Source organism: Perissodus microlepis, chromosome 12 (assembly GCF_051167445.1).
Source record: "Perissodus microlepis isolate ML-2025 ecotype Zambia chromosome 12, ASM5116744v1, whole genome shotgun sequence".
NCBI lineage: Eukaryota > Metazoa > Chordata > Actinopteri > Cichliformes > Cichlidae > Perissodus > Perissodus microlepis.
The window spans coordinates 17,926,385-17,949,682 of NC_140472.1; the positions used below are offsets into that span (position 1 = coordinate 17,926,385).

The 23,298-nt window shown below is 41.8% G+C and overlaps 1 protein-coding gene across 2 annotated transcripts; it reads left to right on the forward strand.

The window, feature by feature from the left end:
* Positions 1-473: 473 nt before the first annotated feature.
* Positions 474-22,894, forward strand: epg5 (ectopic P-granules autophagy protein 5 homolog (C. elegans)). 2 transcript variants are annotated; one of them, XM_084946365.1, is made up of 45 exons: positions 474-1,172; positions 3,031-3,687; positions 3,790-4,050; positions 4,132-4,330; positions 4,416-4,555; positions 4,656-4,763; positions 4,858-4,931; positions 5,099-5,207; positions 7,263-7,377; positions 7,457-7,607; positions 7,726-7,887; positions 7,984-8,141; positions 8,409-8,560; positions 8,680-8,820; positions 8,940-9,104; positions 9,188-9,310; positions 9,403-9,665; positions 10,025-10,165; positions 10,266-10,410; positions 10,968-11,165; positions 11,339-11,446; positions 11,548-11,670; positions 11,902-12,068; positions 12,162-12,395; positions 12,521-12,644; positions 12,738-12,882; positions 13,276-13,447; positions 13,545-13,707; positions 13,859-14,001; positions 14,132-14,288; positions 14,540-14,734; positions 14,830-15,043; positions 15,528-15,715; positions 15,871-16,078; positions 16,203-16,278; positions 16,703-16,806; positions 16,932-17,107; positions 17,761-17,985; positions 18,088-18,297; positions 19,417-19,561; positions 20,240-20,482; positions 20,639-20,852; positions 20,941-21,159; positions 21,280-21,394; positions 21,481-22,894. In XM_084946365.1, the coding sequence occupies exons 1-45, from the start codon at positions 1,119-1,121 to the stop codon at positions 21,661-21,663; spliced, it is 7,767 nt and encodes a 2,588-aa protein (XP_084802491.1). In that variant the 5' UTR covers positions 474-1,118; the 3' UTR covers positions 21,664-22,894. The 2 variants fall into 2 exon arrangements, with proteins under 2 accessions (XP_084802491.1, XP_084802492.1); XM_084946366.1 differs by having other exon boundaries at positions 3,031-3,681.
* The last annotated feature ends 404 nt before the right edge of the window (positions 22,895-23,298 follow it).

Genomic DNA, 23,298 nt, shown 5'->3' on the forward strand with positions numbered 1-23,298 from the left:
TACACTTGTCCATACCTTAAACCTCACGTGTTGTCCCTAGTAGTAAATGCATAAAAATAAGGCTTTTAGGAAAACACTTAATAAACATTTGCTGCCTTGAAAAAGACTCAATTTACATTGCAGTAGTATGAATGTTACATAAAATAAACTATATACAAGGTGTCTTTGAACAGGAGCGATTCATAAATGTCTGCATGTAGCTTAGAGCCATTTGGCGCAGTGTCTTACAGTTTCTTACAGTTGAAGTCCAAAGAGTCGTGCTGACACGATTCTTTGTTTGTCACAGCAGATTTTCTTTATCGTGTAGAAAACCAGTTAAATATGTAACTTCTTTACACTGACAGAAAGGGGAGTTTCACTGGTCGGGCCGCGATGTAAAAGGAGTTTGACACCCGTCACTAAATATGAACATTTGACAGAAAATCGTCTTTGCCTATTAGGTTTGGCCTAGCTGCTACTCCGTAGAGAGGTGGAGCAGTCACGTGATCAGAGATTTTGATCGAGGAGTTCCTGGAACAAACAAAACAAACAGCAGCCTGGCAGCGGACGTGGCTGTCACTGCGTCTCACTCTCTGGGACGAGTGGAAATTTGATTTCTTATTATGTGAGCAGCAGCACGGAAAACCGAGAGCCGCTGGTAAATAAACAACTCAATAGAAACACCGCCTAACGGGCGAGTGGCTCGGCGTTAGCGTAGCTTAGCCTTCGTACAGTGTCACCAACTGTACCTCCGTGGGGCTTCATGGTTTCGTTTTCCCCAAAATGTGCTGTCTGAATATTTTGTTCACGCTAGGTGGCCTGCTAATCTTGATATTCTCCGCAGATGAATCCTGTCAACGGAATATAAAAGTGTGTTTTGTTTACAGTCAGTGACTGTGTTTATCTTGTCAGCACAACCAGCCACGGGGTGCTTATCACAGGAAATACCTCGCTGTCTGTTCCAGCTAATGGTCGCCTGTTGTTTTTGGTATATTTAGATCACCTATAATGACTGCTCAGATGATCAGCGGTTTTCAGGTGATCGGCATCATTTCCACCAGGAAACTCCTCAGTCAGCTGTTTGTGAGAGTGATCTGAGCTGTAAAAACAGCTGATGCGGACACGAACAGACACTAAAAATGGAGGCTGTGAGACCAAAGAAGAACAAAGCAAAGGCCAGCGGAAAATCTCAGGTGATTAAATCAAGTACCTTACAGGTATTCTTTACCTTCTTCTCTTTTCACGAGGGAATGAAGGGCCTTCAAAGTATAAACGTCCCAAACAGAGTGAGCTCCCCAGTAAAATACATTTCTCTTCACATGTAGGGACAGTTGCAGGTATCCACTTCGATACAGACAGGTGACAAGAATGAAAGTATTGAACCTGTGAACCATCTAGAGAGGGGATCTGCTGCTTTCCCTTGACAGTTTATAATCACTCATCATGGGCATGATTGTCATTGTAGTTTTGAGCTTTTAATGTTTGTTTTTTCGAACTGTTCTTTTTCAGGTTTGATGATTGTACAGAATACATCTTAAATGAGTTTAGAAAAAATCAAGAATTAGGTACACACACTTGAATTTATTTTAGATTTTCACTAAACCACAGAATGTCGAAATTTTACATACAGGCTCTTGCATATCCAAATAATATTAGCAAATTACACCTCAACCAGACACTTGTTGTGCCTATCAACAAAGATTCGGGGATAATTCTGGCTGAATATTTGACCACTCTTCTTGGCAGAATTGGTAGAGTTCATTTAAGTTACCTAGTCTCCTGTTCTTTTAAGCTTAGTCCACAAATTTTCAGTAAGGTCAAGTTTGGGGCTTTCGGGAGCCAATTCCAGAAGCTTAATATTAACCTGCTTTATCCATTCTAAAACAAAATTGGATGTGTATTTGGGATCATTGTCCATTTGGAACACCCAGCATTGTCAAGTTTCAGCCATCTAGCTGTCGATTTGAGATGAAGTTGAAGTATTTTGAAGTGGTCCTCCTTCATTATTCCATCCACTTTGTGCAATGTACCAGTACCACTGGCAGCAAAACAGCCCCAGAGCATGATGCTACCTCCACAAGACTTGACAGTTGATACAGTGTTCTTCAGGTTGAAAGCTTCACCTTGACTTCTCCAAACATACCTCTTGTCATATTGTCCAAATAAGTCAATTTTGTCTCATCTTACTTTAAAACCAGAGAGCATTTGGCCTCTCCATGTAGGCAGCTATAAATTTCAGTTGATCTTGAAGGTGTCGATTTTAGAACAGGAGCTTCTTTCTTGGTCGGCACCCTCGCAATGACAATGTAAAACTCACTTCACTGTGGACAGTGACACTAGTGTTCTAACACTTTCCCATTCATGGCAGAGCCACGTGAGTTTTGGTGGTTCCTGGGTTGTTGCTGAACATGCAATTTCCAGCCATCTGAGGGTAAAACAAATCACAAAGCAAAGAGGAACTATCAGTTATAGTCAGTAAGTATAGTAACCCCATCCATGGAACCAGAGAGGTTCAGTAAATTGGTTTGATTATTTTGTAAATGATGTGAGTCATATGCTGTGGTTTTTTGCAGTGGCCAGGTCTCATCCCTGTTAAACCTTGTTGGGAGATTTTAAACTGAAAACTGAAATATTAGACACTCTGCCCCAGTCACCAAAACACCACAGGGGTAGCTAGCCTATGAAAAAACAGCTTGATCCCTGCTTGATCCTCCCAGAGACTTGGAGCATGTACCAATGCAAGTTGAAGCTGTTGTGAAGGCACTTTGTTTTTCCTCTTTTTTTCTTTCAGTCTGTACTTTTATTCTTTAGAGATTGATAATAAATCAAATGACTTGCAAAACACATAAATTTAACATACCACCATGATCCAAACAACAAAAATATCCATGATTACAAATGCAGATTATTTTTTGGCACATTCATAGCAGTGTTTGTTCTGTACTCACATGACTATGGTCACATGTAAAAAGCTGTTACACAAACTTGGTTGTCCTCCAAGAAGAAATTGATGCGTCATTGTTGATTTTTTTTCTTTTTTTTTGCACACAGCTGGTCAGGAAGCAGAAGCAGGCAGAGGAAGACAAAAGAGCCCCAGCTCCCTCAGCTGTACCTGAGGCCTCCACTTCTGACTTCACTGAGATCCCCCTGAGTCTGCCCTATCAGGAAAAGGAGGAGGAGGAGAATAAGCTAGACACTGTTCAGAGTCCTGAAGCCACAGCACAGTCATCAGACCTGCCCTCTGAGAAGCCACAGGCAGAAAACACAGCATCATTGCTGAGTAAGACTCTACAGCCAAGTCTGAACTCCTCAACAGTGACATCACAGGTCACAGCGCAAGAGTCCAAAAAGGAGGAAGAGGAGGCTGATGTGCAGGAAGCTCAGGGGGCTGGGCTTAAAATTGTGCCACAAACCACTGAGCTTGAAAAGGATGAACAGTCATGGAATCAGCTGTGTGTTTTAACTCAGTTTGAAGCTTCAAATGTCCCAAGTGCCCCAGCACTGTATCCGTCTCTTCCTACACTAGAAGAAGGTTCAGTGATACAGTTCTGTGGGGAAGCTGTGGAAACATGTGGAAAGGAACCTGCAGTTTTGGCACTTCCTGAGCAGGAATCTTCTCCTCCAAGTTTGCGGCCTTTGGAGTCCGTGGCCGACCTTTCTCGGAGCAAACTCTACCCAGAATTACCCAAAACGGCTTTAGAGGTTCAGGTGATCTAATGTACCATGAGATCAAATTTATTGCTAATGCTAAGTTTTATTTACAATAAAATGGTCTGTATTACTGTATTATTTAATCTTTTTGCTCTGTAGCCGTTCTCACTGGAGCAGCTGAGTGTTTGGGAGCCAGGCGGAGGGTTGCGAGCATGGCTGGAGGGGGTTGAGGTTTGTGCAGCACAGTTTTGTGCTCTGGCGCGGCAGGAGAAACACGAACTGACTGAACTGTTGCAGAACTACTGGCGCTGCCGCAGACAGCTGACCCAGTCGCACACACAGCTTCACACACAGTCATCTGAGTGCAAAAGCACACAGAATCGTCTGTGGAGCTTCAGAGATGAACAGCTCACACTTCAGGTGTGTTTTACAAAACATCTATAGTACAGAAAGATCAAATGTCCCACTATTGCATTCGCACTTATAATTTCTATCCTACAGGGTGTGTGTGCAGATCAGACAAAGGTATGTGGGTATCACCGCTTCCAGCAGGCAGAGTTTAGTGAGAGTGTGCAGGCTGAGCTGAGAAGACTGTTTGAAGCTTGCAGTGAGCTGCTCCATCAAAAGGTCGTGCTGCATGCGTACACCGCTCTGCTGTCACGCCTGCAGGTGGAATCATACCTGTACAGTCTTATAAAAGGTGGGAAGAATTATTTTACCTGTACTTCTGATATTACTAGTGTAAAATGTATGTGTTACATCAGTTTTGTCTGTTGCTGTCTCAGATTTTCAGTTAGATGGCCAAACACAGCCGTGTTCTCTCCAACCTCTGAAAGAGGCCATCAGCGTCCTGTTTAGTTTCACACGAAGAGTCCTTGATGACACACAGTTCCAGTCAGACATCCATCACTGGCTTGAGAGATTGGTATACACACAAACCCCAAACCATTTTTCAAACTTACTGCCCCAGTGGTCAAGGCAATTTGTTGTTGCAATCCTTCATGTGTTCCTGGTCTATTCTCCAGGTCGCCGTCCTGCTGCATGTTGGAGGGTCAGGGGAGCACCTGTACCTCCTGTGCCATCTTCTGTGCTGTCCTGCTGGGGTGGGAAAGTGGGCTGCACACTTCCTTCAGGTTAGTTAGGAACACAAGCCTGTCATTTATCATTTTATCACGTCAATTGCTGTACATACAGAGGAGTAGAGTTCTTCTTTATTATCTTACCCAGATCCAAGTTTGGGGGAACACCTCTGGAGTTCAGCAATTTATGCAAGCTCTGGCCATTCTAATGTCACCTGCTAGGTAAAAATGCAAGTCTCTACATGAGTTTCTTCTTTTCACCCACCGACTGTGAGCTATACACTGCAAATTATGCTTTTGGCTTTTATGAGAATCCAGGTCATCTTTTTAAGGGCCAACAGTCTAAGATCTCAGAATGTGGAGCTTTTTTTTTGCTTGTTTTGACTCAGACATCGTGCAGAGTTCCTGGGCCACATGAAGCCGTGTGAGAGCCAGAGCTCAGGTGCTTCTGGACAAGAATCTGGCAACTGGACCTTAGTGGATGAAGGTGGAGAGGAGGTAAGTTTATTAATGTAACAATTTCATTTTGAAGAAAGAGGCACAGTTCACTTCTTTTTGCAATAAACAACAACAGTGAATCATTTAAAGTACGAGGTGCAAGTTCACCATTTCAGATGTACATTTGTACCATAGAAATTGTAAACATGACATGGCAATAAAAAGAAAATAGTTTTTATATCAAAAAAGTGATCCAAATGAGTGACTATAACAGGGAATGCTAGTGCTTTGTGAGCTAAATTGGTTTCCCTGTAAGAAAAACAAAAGTAAATTTATATTTTTTTAATTTAACTTCTCATGCAGTATTGTTAGCTTATTTGTGAAAATAAAATGTAAAATTATTATATAAAATATCATTCAGAAGCAGCTGTAAATAAATGTAGGTACATTAACTCCTCACTGACTATTGTCTGCCCCGTAGATGGTTCCTTGGTGCCCTCTAGGTGAAATGTGGCCAGTTTTGGTGCATACATGCTTACAAAATAAGAGAAAGAAACTTCATCCTCTTTTATTTTTAAGGTTTTATGTATCAGACCACATTACAGGAAGTCAGCAGGTCTTAAAATTAGCACTCTTGTTCAGATGTAGCTCTACAAACCTCAGCCATCCTGCTCTTTTTTAGAGAGGAAACGCTTTCCTCCGTAAACACTCCATGCCTGTTCAGTCTTCTCGTTGTACTGTCATGAACTTTCTTACTGAATAATGGATTTCTTTTCCCAGGTTAATTAGTAGAAACAAGTCCTTTTTTCTTTTCTTTCTTTTTTTTTTTAATCAATGCTGACGTCTTACCTCCTTGACATTGTGTTAACACACCTGAACGCTCCAGACCAGCTAACTGCCAGAACTTCTGTTTTTATAAAGGTGCTCATACTTGCCGATGATCAGTTAATCAAGTGCATTTGATTAGCTGGACCTGACTGCTACTTACCCTTTCAATTCCTGTGGAAGCAGTGAGGGTCTACTTGATATTTTTAGACACTGCTTCTCCATTTTAGCTTTGGTTTTGTTAAATAAACAATGACATGGTATAGGGCAGCGGTCCCCAATCCCCGGGCCTCGGACCGGTACCGGTCCGTGAGTCGTTTGGTACCGGGCCGCGAGAGTTGAGGCTCAGGTGTGAAATGTATGGTTTTCAGGGTTTTTTATCGGTTTTCAGCGTTATTTTGTTATCGTTTTTAGCGTTTACTCGGTTTTCCTTGGTCTTTTCACGTGTGTTATGAATAAATTTTCTTTTTTCGGTACCGGTACTAGTTTTATTTTGTTGTATTTATCCGCGACACCTGAAAGGCCGGTCCATGAAAATGTTGTCGGGCATAAACCGGTCCGTGGCCCAAAAAAGGTTGGGGACCGCTGGTATAGTGGGTCATCTGAGGTTGTATTTATATTATTTTAGGACCTGCTAAGCAACAGGTCTTAAAATCAGATACATTTTCTATTATGTCTTGATATATAAAATGTTAGACGTTAAAGAGGGTGTGCTTTATTTGGAAATAACCACATTTATTGGAAATAACCAATATGTTTTTAAGAAGCATCAAAATGTTATAGTCTCTGAAAATAGGGTCTCTTTTTCTTGTTTTCTTTCACCAGTTATGATGCAGGCGATAATAAATATTCAGTCTGCTTGTTTGTAAAAAAGAGCTGTCACAGATTGTAAATTTGTAGAGAGTGCTTTTTAAAACAAAATGTTCTTGCCTGTCTTCTGATCTTGAGTCACATCAATGATCTGTGGAGAAATTGTGCTAAATGAACACCTATAACCATTTAAATATCAGTCTGCCGGCTTAAAACCACAACTGCTGCCAGTACTAATGTGTTGCCTAGGAACTGTGGTGTTTTCAAAGCTTTTAAAAGTCACATTATTTTAAAAAACACATTTGTGATTTTTTTTTCCAACATGTGTACTGTTAAAAAAAAAAAAAAAAAGCAAGTAGCTTCTGCTTTATATTTTGCCAAAAAAAACAAAAATTAAAAAATGCCAGTCGTAGCATATTGCAAATACTTGCAACATTTAGTAAGTCGGCCCCTAACGACATTGTTGTCTTCTGTGTTTAGGATGAGGACCCAGAAACCAGCTGGTTGTTACTATGTGAGGAAGATCTGATTTTATTGATTACCCAGTTCCCCTTCCAGCAGCTCTACTCATACATGCTTGGGATGAGCAAGCAGGGTAAGAGAGTCAGTCTGACCCATCTGTCTGTTAGTTTGTTTGACTCACGGTGTGAACTAACAGGTGCGTCTGTCCCCAGGTGTGTATGAGCCCCAGGCCTGCTCCAGTCAGAAGATGATGCGGGTGTTTGCTTTCGCTTCCTCACTCATTGAAATTCTCGCTCTCGGTCTACAAACCTATAACAGATCCCGATACAGACAGCTAGTCAAACGAATAGGGCACATCATACGGTCAGTTCGCCAAGCACATAAGCAGCTTCTATGTCCTGACACTTCTCAGGCCATATCACAGTCAGAGGATGCATTAATAAAATGTTATGTTTGGCTTTTCTTTTCTGCTCTCCCCCAGAATGACAGTTTGCTATGTGAGTGATCACTGGGCCCAGTATGTGAGTGTGACTGATGCCGCTGGATCTAGCTCTCAAGTACACTCTCTGTCTTTGGAAAAACTGCAGATAGAATATGATCATCTTTTCCTCCGAGCTGTTTTACATGTACTCAGAAACAAAAGGTGAGGAGTTAGCCTCAAGTTTCCATTTTAACTGGGAGCAATTTACTTTACAGACTTTGATATTTGTTATTTATTTTGTGTGTTTATCCTCTACAGGTTGGGCATTTGGTTGTTTATGTCTGAGATGCCATATGGGACTTTGTCCAGCTCCATGCTCTGGAAGATCCTTTATGTTATGCAGAGCGCAGAGACTGCAGGGCTAGAAACACTCAGCACAGCTGGTGACACATACTCCTGCATTCAGGCTCTCAGAGGTACAATTAAACACACATAAGATACACAAAATTTTAGCTTTCACATCCTTAAAACTTGCTTGTTGAATATGTTAATGCACAGAAGTGTCCACTCAGTTTCATCATCATATTAAAAAGGAACTTTTTAAAATATCCCAAAAACATTCAATTTGAGCTTTGAACAAACTCATTTTCTATTGTACTTCTTTCCTGGATCTAAAGTTACATCATGTTGGTCTTCTTAGTCTGGAGTTGTCATTGTGATTTTATTTTTTCTCTCGGATACAGACCCACAGCATCAGGCGAGTTTTGAACAGTGGCTGTGTGAGGTGAACAGCTCTGACGGCATCTCGCTCCTCACTGCATTAGCACAAATGGCGACACCCACTCAGCGCTCTGACTCACAATTCATCACCACTATAACTCTCCTGATTTACCAGGTAGGGGGGGCTAATTTTTCTGAAACTAGTATCAACTTTGTAACACAACACAATTCATCATCACTGATTAGGATCTGTACTGTCTCCGCCTGACATCCATTTCCTCATTTTTGCTTCAGGTCTCTTATGTGAGTGTGTCCACCAGAGAAACCTACTCCAAGGTGGGGAGGGAGTTACTGGCTGCTATAGCAGCAGCCCACCCATATGTTATCTCGGTGCTCCTTGAGAGACTGAGGGACACTATACAGACTGTGGGAATGGTTGGTATTGTGATTCCATATTAAAGGTTTTAGCTGTACGTAGTTTTTAGTCATCAAATGTTTAATTTGATCCATGTGACACTCGTGTGTTTTTATTTGCATGTTTTGTTTGTGTGTAGGTGGCTTTGTACTTGTGTAAAGAGCTGCCTCTGAGTCTTTGGCAGCCGCAGCAAGAAGAAATATGCGTGATTGGAGCGTGGCTCCTTCAGCATCCTCTGTCAGCTGTAGAGAACCGGCTGGCCTGTGTCATCCTTGAGGGTCTGAACTGGGGGTTCAACACTCAGGTAGAGAGGATGTCTTAGACTCCTGACAGTGCATTCGTGAGTTTGTCACTACCAACCTTCACTAACCTTGTTTCCTTATGTAGGATGGCTCTTTGTTCCTGTCTTCAATTCTCCACAATGAGGTGGCACTGCTGGTGGCAGAAGCCTATCAGAAGTACCTTACAGACAAACCATACAGTGGGCTCATATCAGAGGGAATCAAACAGGTGGCACATTTACACTTGCCTCACATCTGCTGAAGTCTTTAATGCTTATTTCTGCATTACGCATCATTCTCTCTCTTTCTATCTCCTTTCAGGTCTCTTACCTTGCAAGTGTCCTTCGTTTGGGCGTATCTCCTGAAGCGTCCTTTAGTCAGTGGGCATGGCAGCTGCTGCTGAGGCTGAAGCTTCATGGCAATTCTCAGAACCCTAAAGGAGCCTGGGTGGTCCCTGCTTTGGCATCCAACCCACCTCCAGAGCTTACGCACTCTCCTAGCATGCACTCTGTTCTGAGGGCTGTAAAAGCAGGCATCCCGATTGGATGCTACCTGTCCATTGCAATGACAACCGTGGGACATAGGTTTGTATTAACACACTAGGAGAACATTTACGGCTGACTTATACATTGTGAAGGATTGAACTGGTTAGAGATGGGTGTAGTTTTTGGAAAACTCAGCCTTGTTTTACCCAAGAAAGGCAAAAACAATTTGAAAATAATACAAAATATGATAAAATAATTTAACACAATTTGATATACAAATATTAATCAATTAATGTTGCAAATAGAACTCTTGCTTTTCAGCAAAAGTGTATCAGGGGCTAATATAGCTACAGTATATTATGTAAGGTGTAGATGCGCAAGGTTTCTAACTTTAGTTGTATGGCAATCACATGTATAAGTTGAATAATCTTGTGTGGATTTTGTCTTTATTTTTTCAGCCTGGAACATTTCTGTACTGATGGTGTTGGCTTGTTGAAAAGTCTGATTCAGTCTCGCCATCTGAGAGCTGCTGTGCATCTGTTAGATAACATCCTACCCCCAACCTATCCTCTTAGCTACTACCTGCTCAACAACGCTCAGTAAGAAACAGGCATCCTTCGTAACACATGTAAAATCTGCAGCTAACTCGAGCACTGACTTTATTCCGACATCTCTTGTCTTGCTCTTTGTTAATGGCAGGTTTGTAAGCTGTATTCAGTTGTTCTTGCAGTACGACAGCGTGTGTCCTCAGGGCATGACGCAGCAGGTCACGCATCGAGTGGCGCCACTTCTCACTGGAACCAGTTATGGAGACAACGTCCGTCTGCTGAACAGTGTCATTCAGGTGCATGGTGAAACTTTTGTGCATGTTGTGTGCAAGATTCCTGAATTTATATGAGAAACAATGAAAAAAAAAATATGGAAAAGAAGCAGATTTTAATTATTGTGTGTCTGGGAAAAAATGCAATAATGTGCATTTATTTTTTTGTTGTTTAAATTACTATGAAACAGTAATTAAATTACCAAGTATTTTCCTCACCCTCGACATTGCTGCCCCTCTCTAAGCCTTTTCTGGAGGTTTCTTCCTGTTAAAAGGGAGTTATTCCTTCCCACTGTCACCAAATATTGCTCATAGGGGGTCATCTGATTGTTAGGGTTTTCTCTCTATTATTATAGGGTCGACACCTTATAATATAAAGCACCTTGAGCTGACTGTGGTATTGAATTGGCACTATATAAATAAAGTTTTATTTAATTTAATTATTCGGGATAGTTGAACAAAGTTTGAGCCAGCTAAACCATGTTGGAAGGGGTTTTGTTTTATTTTACTTGTAAACACACTCAATAATTCAGTCCTCATTACTTTGGGACTCATTACTCATTTTTTAACTCATCTTTCAGAGTCATGTGGTAGAAAGTTCGAAACCAGGCCTTGTTGGAGCTGCAGCAGTTCTGGAGTTTTGGGTGGGAATTCTGACTCAACAGAACTTGTGGTACCGAGACAAAACAGTCCTGTTCCTCATGGATCAGATCTGCTGCGCTGCCTTCACTTACCACCAAGAGGAATGTGTCCAAAAACTCCTGTACCAGCAACATAAGGTATTTACAAAGTGGTGTTTGATTTGCATGATTAAGCAACCTCTGAACTTCACATTAATATTTAATGAGACACAAACCAAACAGACCGGGAATAAGGTGAGGAAAGCTAATTAGCAGCAATGTTTGGTTCAGTTTGCTTCAGTTTTTTTTACTGTTTTTCATACTTTCTGCAGACTGCTTTGGGTTATCATGGAGACCGGGGTCTGCTCTCTTCTCTGGTTGGCTGGATTTCTGGAAATGCCACACCCTCCTTCATCGAGGGCCAATCCTTGAGTGCTGAGGTGAGAGACAACAAGGGAACAACCGCATGTGTAAATACAATTGATCACATTAGTAGAATTCTCCATCCTCACTGGCCTGTTAACATTTATGTTTTCTTTAGATCTGGTTTGCCTGGATGGTGCTGAATATGGAGGGTGTGTTTGAGGAAGATTCTCAGCTGAGGCGCTGTGTTGAGCATGAACTCCTGTCAGAGCTTAATATCTCCCCCGAACAAGCCTTAAAGGTAGACAGTTTATCAGTAATAGGTTCATTATCTCATTACATGATGTGACATTTTACATCCTTCTTCAGAGAAGATGTACTCTATGACCTTTGAATAAAAGTGAACAGACTATTTGCAAAGCTAAAGAGCAGAAATATCATATAAAGTACTTAGGATCCTGGTCTACTGCTGTTCAATGATTTGGAGTGTTGTGTTTAGGTGATGTTAACAATATTTCTGTTTCTGAGCCAGAAGGCTCAACAGAGGCTTAAGTTGCCGGTAGCCCCGTCTCTGCAGAGGCTTCAGGTATATCGTTGGGCATATCAGGCCGCAGCTACACCACCTGATCACCCCCTCCTACCCCTCATCTGGCAGAAATTCCTGCAGCTCTACCTTAGACAGCCTGGACCTGAGTACGGGTATGATAAACATGCTCATGTGTTATGATCCCCAGTCAAAGAAAGCAGAGAACAGGCAGAATCTGTATCTATCTGTCCATGTGTCTCTAACAGGCTGGCTGCAGGAGGATGTATCGGCAAGAGGTTCTTCCAGGCCTCTTCCCAGGCTGCTTTCCTCCGAGATCTGAGGCAGAGAATACAGGAAGTGTCTGACTTCCACCACGCTGCCAGTCAGGCCCTCCGGGTACTCCCACCGAACACACCCTCATCAGACCAGGGTGACGAAACCCCCAATAATCCCGGACCACCTTACCTCACTTCTCCTCAGCTACATACAGAACTGGTCAGGTATGGTGCTGATCCTGACACAGAGCTTTTATAAAATCTTTCTTATTTTTTGTTTAAAGATCATTTCCTATATTCCAGGCTATGGCAGGCTCTAAATTCTCAGCTGCTTGTTTGTTTGTCTACAGGTTGTTTGGAGTATTTTCTGTGTGGCTGGATGACGAGACTCTGCAGAAGCAAGAAGTGTATCTTCCCTCTCTTCCTCCAGAGTATGAACCACACAGACTGGCACAGGTCATGCAGCGGCATCAGGTGAGTATAATTTTTTTTAATATATATATTATAATATATTATTCATTTATTAATTGTTTTTGTTTTGTGTTGTTTTTTGGGTTTTTTTTGTAGGAACTTTGGCTGGAATATGTGGACCAGGAGCGTCTACAATATGATCAGAGGGAAGTTTTGTCTCTTTGGAAGAAGGTGCAGAGTGAGCCAACATTCCTCCAGACTCAAACCTCTGGTTTCACTGACTACACCAGCCTCAGCAATGGTACGGAGCCAAGCTTTATAGCCAAACGATTAAGCAGGGGTTAAATAAAAAGAAAAAATACAGATACCAAAAATGCAATTCTGTAAGAAGTTTATATACTGTGTGTCAGCTTCAGAACAATAAATAATATATTCTCTGTTCGAGATATTTTTCACAGGAGACATTTTCACTTTTTATTTGTTAGTGTTTTTCCTGCTTTTACATGTCAGAAACTCTCCTGTAATAAAGAATTGTTCTCTTGTTGATTTAATTCCCTTTTCTCCTTTGTCTTTGAGACCAAAATTATGTAGACCAACTATACACAAGTGTATTTGTTTCACTTTTCATATGTGCCACAATCTACTTCTACTTCCAAATCTAAAAATGCTTGCATTTGATATTGTCTTAATTCAGCAAGGGAGCGTATCCTGTCCAATCTGCAGAAACATCCAGTTCCCCGTTTAGCTCCTGAACTGCATAAGCTGAAGGCACCAGTACCTGAAGTGCCTACCGCCTGTCTCACTGACTGTAAAGCTGCCTGTAAACTGTTAGAGCAGGACCTCAGCATTTTGCAAGATCAAGCCAGGTATGTGTAAATCATAAAATAAAAGATTTTATTTTGAATTATCTATAAACATAAACAAGCCGCATGCAGATTCCCAAATAATTTATCTTGGCACCAGGATTGCTGTAGCACGTGAAGCCCAGCAGGTGGCAATGGAGCAGGAGCTGCTGGAGAGCCTTCCTTTACTATTTAAGAACCGACCAGAGCAAGTCACCATGGCCCTGAAGTGTAAAGGGAAGGGTGGACAACCATGCCAAGGAGCTGCAAACATCACTGTCACAGTAAGACCTCTCATACTGCAGGCTAGCCACGTTTTAAGTTACAGATTTGGTATGTTGTTTTATTAGTGTGTGTGTGTGTGTGTGTGTGTGTGTGTGTGTGTGTGTGTGTGTGTGTGTGTGTGTGTGTGTGTGTGTGTGTGTAAATTTGTAGTGTGAGCATGTGCAGAAGCAGGAGGCAGTGCAGACTCAGATAACATCACTGCGCAGGGACATCAAAAAGCTTCAAACCGATGCTATGGCTCCGCCACCTGAAATCCTGGCCCAGGCTGCCGTTCACACTGAAAACTTCATCACGTCAGTACAATCAGATTTTATATCATTCATATCAAGATGCATTATATAATGTATAGAATTTTCCATTTTACATATATGATGGTAGATGGGGAATGTCTTGACTCACGTGCACCTTGTTTCATGGTCTTAGGGCTTTGGTGAATATGCACAAAGCACAAAAATCTCCTGCAGTCCAGAAAGTTGGTGTGTCTGCTTTTTACAAGGTGGTCTCCTTTGTATGTGAGGACACGCTCCGTCATCCACCAACTCGTCAGTACCTGTCTTCATGTGTGGAGGTACTGGGACAGGTGTGTATATGCTCTAACAAATACATGCACATATTGCAGAGTAGCAGTGGTTTTATTTATTGTTGTGTGGAATATATAAGTACAAAAAATGGGTATTTGAGCCAGCTGGAGTACTAGAGAATAACCCTAACCTCCTTGAATAAAGGGCATAAAGCATTATTGTGTACATAAAGAACACACATCATAGATATGTTGGATGGATTAGCTGCGATTAACTACTCAAATTAAAGTGTATTTAATTTTGTGTGTAGGTATTTATCCAGGGAAATGCAGAGGAGTGTGGCCGTGTCCTGAAGACTATCCTGGAGCAGCGGCGGCTTTGCCCTCTCATTTCCCCCTTCTTCACTCCCAACGCAGCGCCCAGTCAGCTGGTGTTTCTCTACCAAGACGTCGTGACATCGCTGTCCCTCGACAGCGCCGATGTCGTTTTCATGCTGCTCACTAAGGTTAGTCCACGTGCAAGTGGAATGGAGAAATGGGATGTATACGCCACAAACCACGTGCCAGTTACAATGTCCACTTCTGACTCTTTTCCCTGCAGTTTGATTTGTCTCAGTGGCTGAATGAAGCCCATCCCGTGTTTTCGGAGAGGACACGTTTGCTGGAATTGGTCCATGGAGCTCTCTGCGTCTGCGGCCAAGACCCCGAGCCTGAGTTTCTCACGCCTTTTCACCTTTTCACCAAACACTGGACCTGGCTTTTACGGCATCATTTCCCCGACCATTACAGCGATTGCCTTCGCCTCCTCATGACCAGTGAGTTGATCTGTTCTGAAGTGATAAATTGCGATTACCCTCGATTTTTTATTTTTTTTTTTTGTCATTTCTTTCCCTTCAGTGTAGTAAAGAATGAAAATTTCCTTAAGAGACATCTTTCTTGGACTCTTATATTAAACAGCCATTTTTCCCTTCTTGCACATCACGTTAGACCCTGACTGCTATTTATTTTAGAAATTGAATCTAAGAAAATGCATTAATCTTCCTGAAAGGATGCAAGTTACGATTAAACTGATTAATGAAAAATGAAGTCAGTTCATTTTGAACAACAGATGCAAATTTAGTGTCCGTGTCAGTGAGTGATTCATCATTGTTTGGCTTTTGTTTTTCTGGTTTTTGTTAAGAGATTATTCCAAATGGAGCCGCTGATGTCAGCTGTGATTACAGAACTAATCAAGAATAATCAGTTTGGGTGTTTTGTTGGGAACTTCTTCAACAGAAGGATTTTTTTTAACCTCCTCAGGCTCATCCAACCAGCTGCTCAGTCCGGAGTGCTGGAAAGTGACTCTGCGAGTGCTCGGCTGTTTACCTCCATCCCGCAGCACCAAGGGCAAAGCTGAAGCAGCTGTGTGCAGCACTGAAGTCTCCACCCGTGGTGTCGCACCCCCAGCCTCCCCCTACAGGTCCCCCATCACCCTCTCTCCTCAGCAGGTAGTCTTGGCGTTGTAAATATATGATTCACATCTCTATTAAGAGTCAGCATGCTGCGCGTTAAGCCGAAGTTTCTTGCAAAATGCTAGTTTGTGTTTTTGTTCAGTTTTATGACGCTTAAATCTTCGTTTTTGTATTTTATTTGTTGCTAACAGGTGGATGAGACAGTCGATTGGCTGAGTGACTACTTTTTACGAAGTCGTCTCAGTAAGACGGACCTCCGCAGCTTCGGCCTCTATGCTTCCTGGACTCCCTACATCGAGGATGTCGTTTCCTTCTGGGACCATTTGATCAGTTGCCTCATCAATGTGCAGCTCAACAGCTGCGCCCGAGAGTCAGTGGGCAGCAGCAAAATAATGAAAGGTAGCTGCAGATTATTAGCTTACATTCATGTCAAACCTCTGATCATTTATAGAGTTTAACTTCTAGTTTTGTGCATATCGGTTGTAATGCATCATTGTGAAAAAGAAATATGGCACTCTCACAGCTCTGCAGGACCTGCACAGTAAGACTGTGAAGTTATTTAAGCCATGGATCTTTCCTGTGGACGCTGGCGAGGGCGGGTAAGTGTCTCACATCTCAGACAGGAACAAAGATCTGCTATCAGTTAGCAAGAGTTAAAACAGATGTGAGCATAGATAGAGCAAATTTTACACAGGGCAGTTATATAAGCTGATCTTTCTTAGTTTTCTTAGTTTCTTTTCACAGGGCAGTCATTAAAGGTTATAGTCATTACTTAACTGAATCACACTACACATTACCCAGAATAAAGCACTGCTGTAGCATTGTTCAGAAAAAAAAGAATGCATTAATTATTTATTGAATGGCACACAAGAACGTCAATAAAGTATGTCCTTTTTATCTCATTGTCATTAATAGAAGGGACCTGATAGGTGAATTTGCAGTTTGATTCTAATTTTAGAGGACAAACCAAGAGTAACAGCAAATTATGGACAAATAATCTCAATAACTGCATCTTTATCTCAGTAACATCAAGTGTTACCCCTGGCTGGAGACGGATGCGAGTGCAGCAGGATGTATGGTTGGCCTCTACATTCAGATCACTGACCTGCTTCATCACAAGTTCAGAGGCAAGTATGCACAAGCAACAGTTTAAGCTGCAGTGATCTTTGTCGTCTGTGCTGTAATAACACGGAGAAGCTAGAACCATAAAGGATGTGTTTACTTACACGTTGTGTGCGTGTTTATGTTGCAGATCGTCTGCTGCCTGGTCAGAGGGGTGCTCTGTGGCTGTGTATGATGCAGTACTGTGAGAGCTGTACCTCACCACGCACACCGGAGTACCTGCTCTACTTGTATCACACACACCTACGCAGTCTGCCCTGGAGACACCTGCACCCTGACACTAAGCTCATGGAGCAACTCTTCAGTGTGAGATACTTTGCCCCTAGACCCCTAACACCTCACACTGATTTAGACATGTATGTCACAGGGAAGCTTGTTAACCTGAGACCATGATCCTTGGCCCCAGCTTCTATTAGTAGCCTGCACTTACAGAAATACAGTCACAGCTCCTTGTTCTTGGAAAAAAGCTGCGTCTCAAGGCCCCTGTCAATCAATCTTTGAAGGCTATCCTGTGGAATCTATTAGCATAGATAGGATACTTGAATTCATAATAATAAATGTCTGATTTAAAGATTGAAAAGAATGCATGCTTATCTGTGAACACTGAAGAGTAGCAGAAATTAATATTGGAAGCATGAAGAAGGTTACCAAGCAACCTCTTACATTATTCAAGCTAATATATTAAACTTTAAACACTTTTGATATGTGTGCATCATTATGGGGTTTAATACTCCTACTACTGAGATGTTTAATGATTTATCATAAATAAATGCATCAGTGTATCGATATTTACACTGTTATAGCTACTTTCACAGTAACAGGAGCCTAAAATGTGATGTGCACTTTACATTTACCTTACATTAAACAGATTTGTAACTGATACTTTGAATACAGTCCAAAGCAAAAGGATTTGATGTGTTTGGTGCTTTTTCGATTACTTGCGCTTCTTGTGCCTACAGGTGGAGAGAGGAAGTCCCAAGAGCTGCTTCCTGTTTATGGGAGAAGTGTTATGTGAAGTTAACTGGGTCAGCGTCCTGAGTGACCACTTACAAACACCTCCCGGCTCCACAACATATCCAGCTGTGTCAGAAATGGCCACACAGAAAGAGTCGCACACTATGTTGGTATACCTGCTCTACATGCTCGTTTTTCTGGCAAAGGAGGAACAACTCCTGAGTCAGCAGGTGAGTTCAGGCTAGTGTGGTATCGCATCAGAATCAAGAATCAGACCTGTTTCCTTTTTTCAATCATTTTTCTTTTCTTTTTTTTCCCTATTTAACCTCCAGGACTCACCTCTGTTCAGTCTGCTGGTTCAGTCCACATCTCTACCCTGGCACAAACTGGACCTGTCCTCGTACCAGAGCATTCTGGGATACGTTAGCACCCACTACCCTCCCTCTTTGCTTCTCAGTGCTGATTCTGCACCTCAGCTGCTGCTGAAATCACTCCGTAGTGCTGCTGGGCTCCACCCCTGCCCCGGTGAAGCTCCACACCAGGTGAGACGTTACAATCCTGTTTGTTTTCTGCATCAGATTTGTTAAGGTGCCGTAAATCTCTTAAGGCAGGCTAAACCAGCAAATGGATTACTCTGAGAACGTTTCAACTCTTGCTTTTAACTTGATCAAACCAATGACAGAAAATTATAAAATATAATTATTAGAATAGTATTATGCTGTATAAAATATATGGCTTGTGTTGAAGAATATAGGAATTTTTGAACAACTTCTATTTCTGTCAGCATCTCGAGTTCACTAAACTGGCATACCTGCTATAAAAGTGCAAGGTTTGGAACATACACATGAAACTTAAACTTAAGCAGTTGCAGCTTTCGGGGAACTCAGGATGTAAGTCAGAGCCTTGGTCTGGGGCAGATTGACAGGAAAACTCGCGTGTTTCATGGTAGAGCTCCTTGACCCAGAATCCTACCACAGAGCCACTGTGCTGTCCATAACACTCAATCTGTGTAGCTGCTTTAGATGTATGTTTGCAGTACGACATTTTATACATCATCTGATATTTTTCCCAAAATATCCAATGTCCAAAAAAATATATTGGCAAGCTCTGTACAATCCTTCTAACTTTACATACGACTGTTTCAGGATCTAGCAGAAATACGTGGCAAAAGCTGTGAAAAAAAGAATACATTTAACATAAAGCATGAAACTCACTGTAAATGTAAAACAGACATATTTTACTTATTATCTACAAGGTTTTCCTCTCAAAGTAAGGAGCAATAAACAGTTCCTCGCTAGTCTAAAAAATAGTCTAATTTTTGACAAAATGCGGTCGTTTACTTCCATTTATTGTGGGCTTGGTAATTTGGGGCTTTTAACAATTTTCTTTAAACAGTTATTTTCCAAGGGTGGAATGATTGTACAGCATCTTTAATAACTTTAATAAAAAAAAACAAGAATAGGAGTTAATGATGTAAAATAATCACGTCCATTTTCGGCCTGAATTCATTTAAAGTGTTTCATCTGTTTTAGCAGTCAGGAACCTTTAGTTTACCGAAAACTGATATATATTTTATAGTCAACAGTATAACAACAAATAAAAAAAGACGAAAAAACCCTACAATTTCTTTTCTTTTTTTATTTTTTTGTTTTTCGTATCAGGAAGAGACGCTAAAGGCTGGAGCCTACATTTGCTGGTGTGTGCAATCTCTGGTGACTCTGGAGCAAGGAGGCAGCATCACCCTCACCAGCCTGGAGGCTCAACTGGAAACACTTTTGGAGAGCATCATAACCTTCAACCCACCAGGTGAATTGTCCTCACCGTCTTGCTAATCAAAATCTTCAACCATCAGTAAAAACAGTCTTCTATAACAGAGATGTCAAACTCATTTTACGTGGTGGGCCACATATACAGCCCACTTTGATCGTAAGTGGGCCAGACCAGTGAAACTCTCCTTTCTGTCAGCGTAAGAAAGTTTAACTGAGCATTTAATCTCTCAAATATCTAAATATAAGAAAAAGAAGTGCAGTGAATGCAGTAAATGTAATTGTAAGAAATAAATGTGTAAAATTTCAATAAAAGAAAGAAAGAGTCTGTTAGCTCGCAGAAAATATCCCTTTGCTTTTTACTCTGAAGCTTTTTTATTAAAACGGGACTTTCTATTGTAAAGAATTGTTAAAAAACAAACAAACAAACCAAACAAAACAGGAACCTTTCTGTGATTTTAATTGTTTGGGTTTTTTTTTTTATTGTATTGCTTAATTACTTTGGTGTAGTATGATTGGTCACGGGGGAGGTCTTTATCAGTAGGAGAAGCTGCTAAACTTATAAAAATACAGTTAAAAGTCCAAACTGCATGCCCTCCTTCTTTTTTTCAATGCTGGGCCGAATTGGAGTCCTTGCCAGGCCAATTCTGGCCCTGGGCCTTATGTTTGACACTCCATTTCTACAGCCTTATTTCTACTCCTTCCTGTTCCCTTTCAGAGGTGGATTTGGAGCAGAGGCACATGGCGTTCTGCAGTCTCTTCAGTGATGCTTTGGCTTTGCTCAACGGCGTGGGCGTCTCAACAGGCGAGGCACTCGCTGCCTATGTCATTACCTGGCTGGACAGGAAAGGGAGGGGCTTTCCAACTCTTCCCCTTCTCACAGCCTGCTCCCGTTGCCTTGCATCAGTGCGACACATGACACGCATCATGGAGGCATGCATTACAGGGTACTTCAACCATGGTAAGTAACAGTTTAGGGTATGCGGCCCTTTACTTCAGTGCTACCATTTCCCCTGAAAGTTGGTTTAGTCCTTTTCTTTTCAAAACATTTGAAGAGAACGAGAGGATGTCCGAAAATTGACTAATTTTTTTTTCCACATCCGTGATTTCAATTCAGCCGAGGAAGAGTCTGTAAGGTGGGGACCTGTGTTGGCATCGCTGCAGGTGCCCGAGCTCACGGTAGATGACTTCCTTTCTGAGAGCCAATCAGGAGGCAGTTTCCTGACGCTCTACGCCTTTATTCTGCAGCGTCTCAACAGTGAATACACAGCAGCCAATGAGAGGAGGACTCTGGCTCTAATTAACACTTGGACCAATCAGGTCTTTCCCAGGTTTGTCCCTTTCACTCGCTCTTGTGTAGCATGTAGCGTTTGTCCTCTGTGAGCTGTAAACATATGAACATGTTTCATTTGTCTCTAGCGGTCCGGCTGATGAAGCCAAGCTGTTTCTGTGGTGGCACAAATCCCTGAATCTTTCAGCGGAGCAGCTGCAGCCACAGGCAGGCTTGACTGAAGTATCAGGTGTGGTCTTGGGCCTGATGAGGTTTCAAACTAGGCTGCTTCAACTAGGAGAAGAAAGACTGAACTCTGGCCTGCTCGGAGCTATAGGCCTTGGAAAAAGGTCTCCTGTCTCTAATAGGTGAGCTGGCTTGCACATTATTAGTAAATCAAAACACCTGTAGTCCATAAAGAGTAAAAAATGTGTAAAACAAATTTACAAATGTTCATAACCTAACTGTTTATGTATACAATGCTTTAGGTTCAGGGTGGTGGTACGCAGTCTGGCAGCTTTTCTGTCCATTCAAGTGCCATCAGAGAGCGAGCTTCGACTTCAACCTACCACTGACTTGCAGCTCTCTGCAAAAGCACAGCAAGTATGCAAAAACCTGAAGTGTTTCATTTTCTAGTTTGTAATTATCACCTAAAAATAACTTCTTTTTTTCCTTTCCGATGGTTTCAGATGTTGGGGACGCTGGAAGCCATGCCCAGTAATAAGCAGTACGCCGAGTTGGAGGACTCTGTGAATAAAGCTGTCCAGTTCATTCGCTACCCAGGACATTGTCTCAAAGATGGACCCCGGCTGCTGGCCCTCCTAGCTAACCTCCTATACCCCGACCTCAGATACCTGCACATTATCCGCTGACTGTGAACTCACCTTCTACCTGAGAGTAAACAATTGTTCAATAGAGTCAAAAATCCTGAAGGAGCACAAAAGTTTTAAGTGATGAAGACACTTGTTCTGAATTGCCTTTTTATTGTGTCAGCGGGGGACTTGTGTGACAGAAACTTACTCATTAAAGCTGACTGAACATTTGTGCGGAACAAACCTCTTGACTGCTAGAGTACAGTGAAGGAACACAGATCCTTCAGAAGTTTAAGCAATCATGTGTGCTAATCTTTGACATTTAGGCACTTTATTTTCTTCTGATGTTCATGCCTTGTTGCTTTTTGCATAAGTTGCCTGTTGATTTTCAGCTCCATCGGATCTGTTCTTGATTTGAGAGGATGTTGAATGTATTTATTGAAGTAGAACTCATGAATCAGAATTCAGCAGCAGGCTCTGTGGGTGGGAGTTTCACACCTGTACATGGAATCTGACAGGAAAAAAAGATGAAGGGTCCACAGATTATTTAGAGGATGTTAAAGGACTCATTTAATAGACCTATAGGTTTGGTAGTACCTTCTTAAAATAGGGTGTGGGACATACCAGGAATGCTGGTAGTTGGGTTTCATTGCTTAACACAAGTCTTGTTTTTTGCTGCTGATGCTTGCATATCCATGATCCGCAGTCTGAAATATTTCAATCCAAGGTACTGTATACAGTAGGAGGTGATCATGTCTAGTAACAGCACATTTGCCAGTATTATGTTCATTTCCAGCCAAAAGTGCTTTCCTTGTTCTGCCAAAGAGATGTTATTTTCATCTGCTCAGCTACTTAAACCTCCTTAACCGTGATCTCTGGTTGTGTCATCAGTGTCCGTTAAGTCCAAAACTACAGTCTGGAAAAGCGAAGTACAACTTGTCTTCCTTTTGGAATTGTATGTGCAGTGTTATTCAAATTGCTAATGTTATAATGAGGTTTTAATGCTGTTGAAGCTAGAACAGAACTGGACAGCTTTCTTACTTTAATTACTCCTGTCAACTCACCACTTCTGTTGCTCTGTGCCATCTCAGTAATCATCGAGCTGCACTTCAGCAGCCTGCAGCTCGCCTTATCGCTGGTATTATGTGGTGACTGTTAATGTCAAAAGCGTTTCTTTTTTATGAGTCAGTGATCAGGAATGGGTCTGTAAGGACTGCTGCAGGAGGTGTACTCCGTAGCCAAACAGAACAAAAGAGACATGACTGCTCAATAAAGGGAACTGAACACCTCACAGCTGGTATTTATCAATATAACGCAGCAATCTGGGACCAGATGTTGCACATGGAGCCGCTGAAAGCACAAACAGGACAGGTCCAGACAGCAATTAGAGGTACAATGCATTGTTCAGCCTCTACAACAAAACAAAGTTGTCTTTATCTTCACTTTCCGCTCATAATGCTCCCGACGGATAGACTTAAACTGCATCTTCCTCGTCAAAGAAGGCAGTTATGACAGAACCTATTGTGGACTGATTTTCATGGACAGCCACATCCTCCTGTTCTCTTCATATGCACAAAGTAACAGTACATGCCCACCACTAAAAAAAAATTTTGAAAAAGTACTCTTCCCCTATAAATAGAGCCTTTAAAAAGCAGGGGGTGTTGAAAATGAGCTTTTGTGTGCATGCATACATCC

Excerpts from the sequence above, each read along its gene's own strand:
- epg5 (XM_084946365.1), top strand. The coding sequence starts at position 1,119 with ATGGAGGCTGTGAGACCAAAGAAGAACAAAGCAAAGGCCAGCGGAAAA. Across the intron at positions 14,735-14,829 it reads TTTTCATGCTGCTCACTAAG|TTTGATTTGTCTCAGTGGCT; the intron begins GTTAGTCCACGT and ends TTTTCCCTGCAG. Across the intron at positions 21,160-21,279 it reads AGGTCTCCTGTCTCTAATAG|GTTCAGGGTGGTGGTACGCA; the intron begins GTGAGCTGGCTT and ends ACAATGCTTTAG.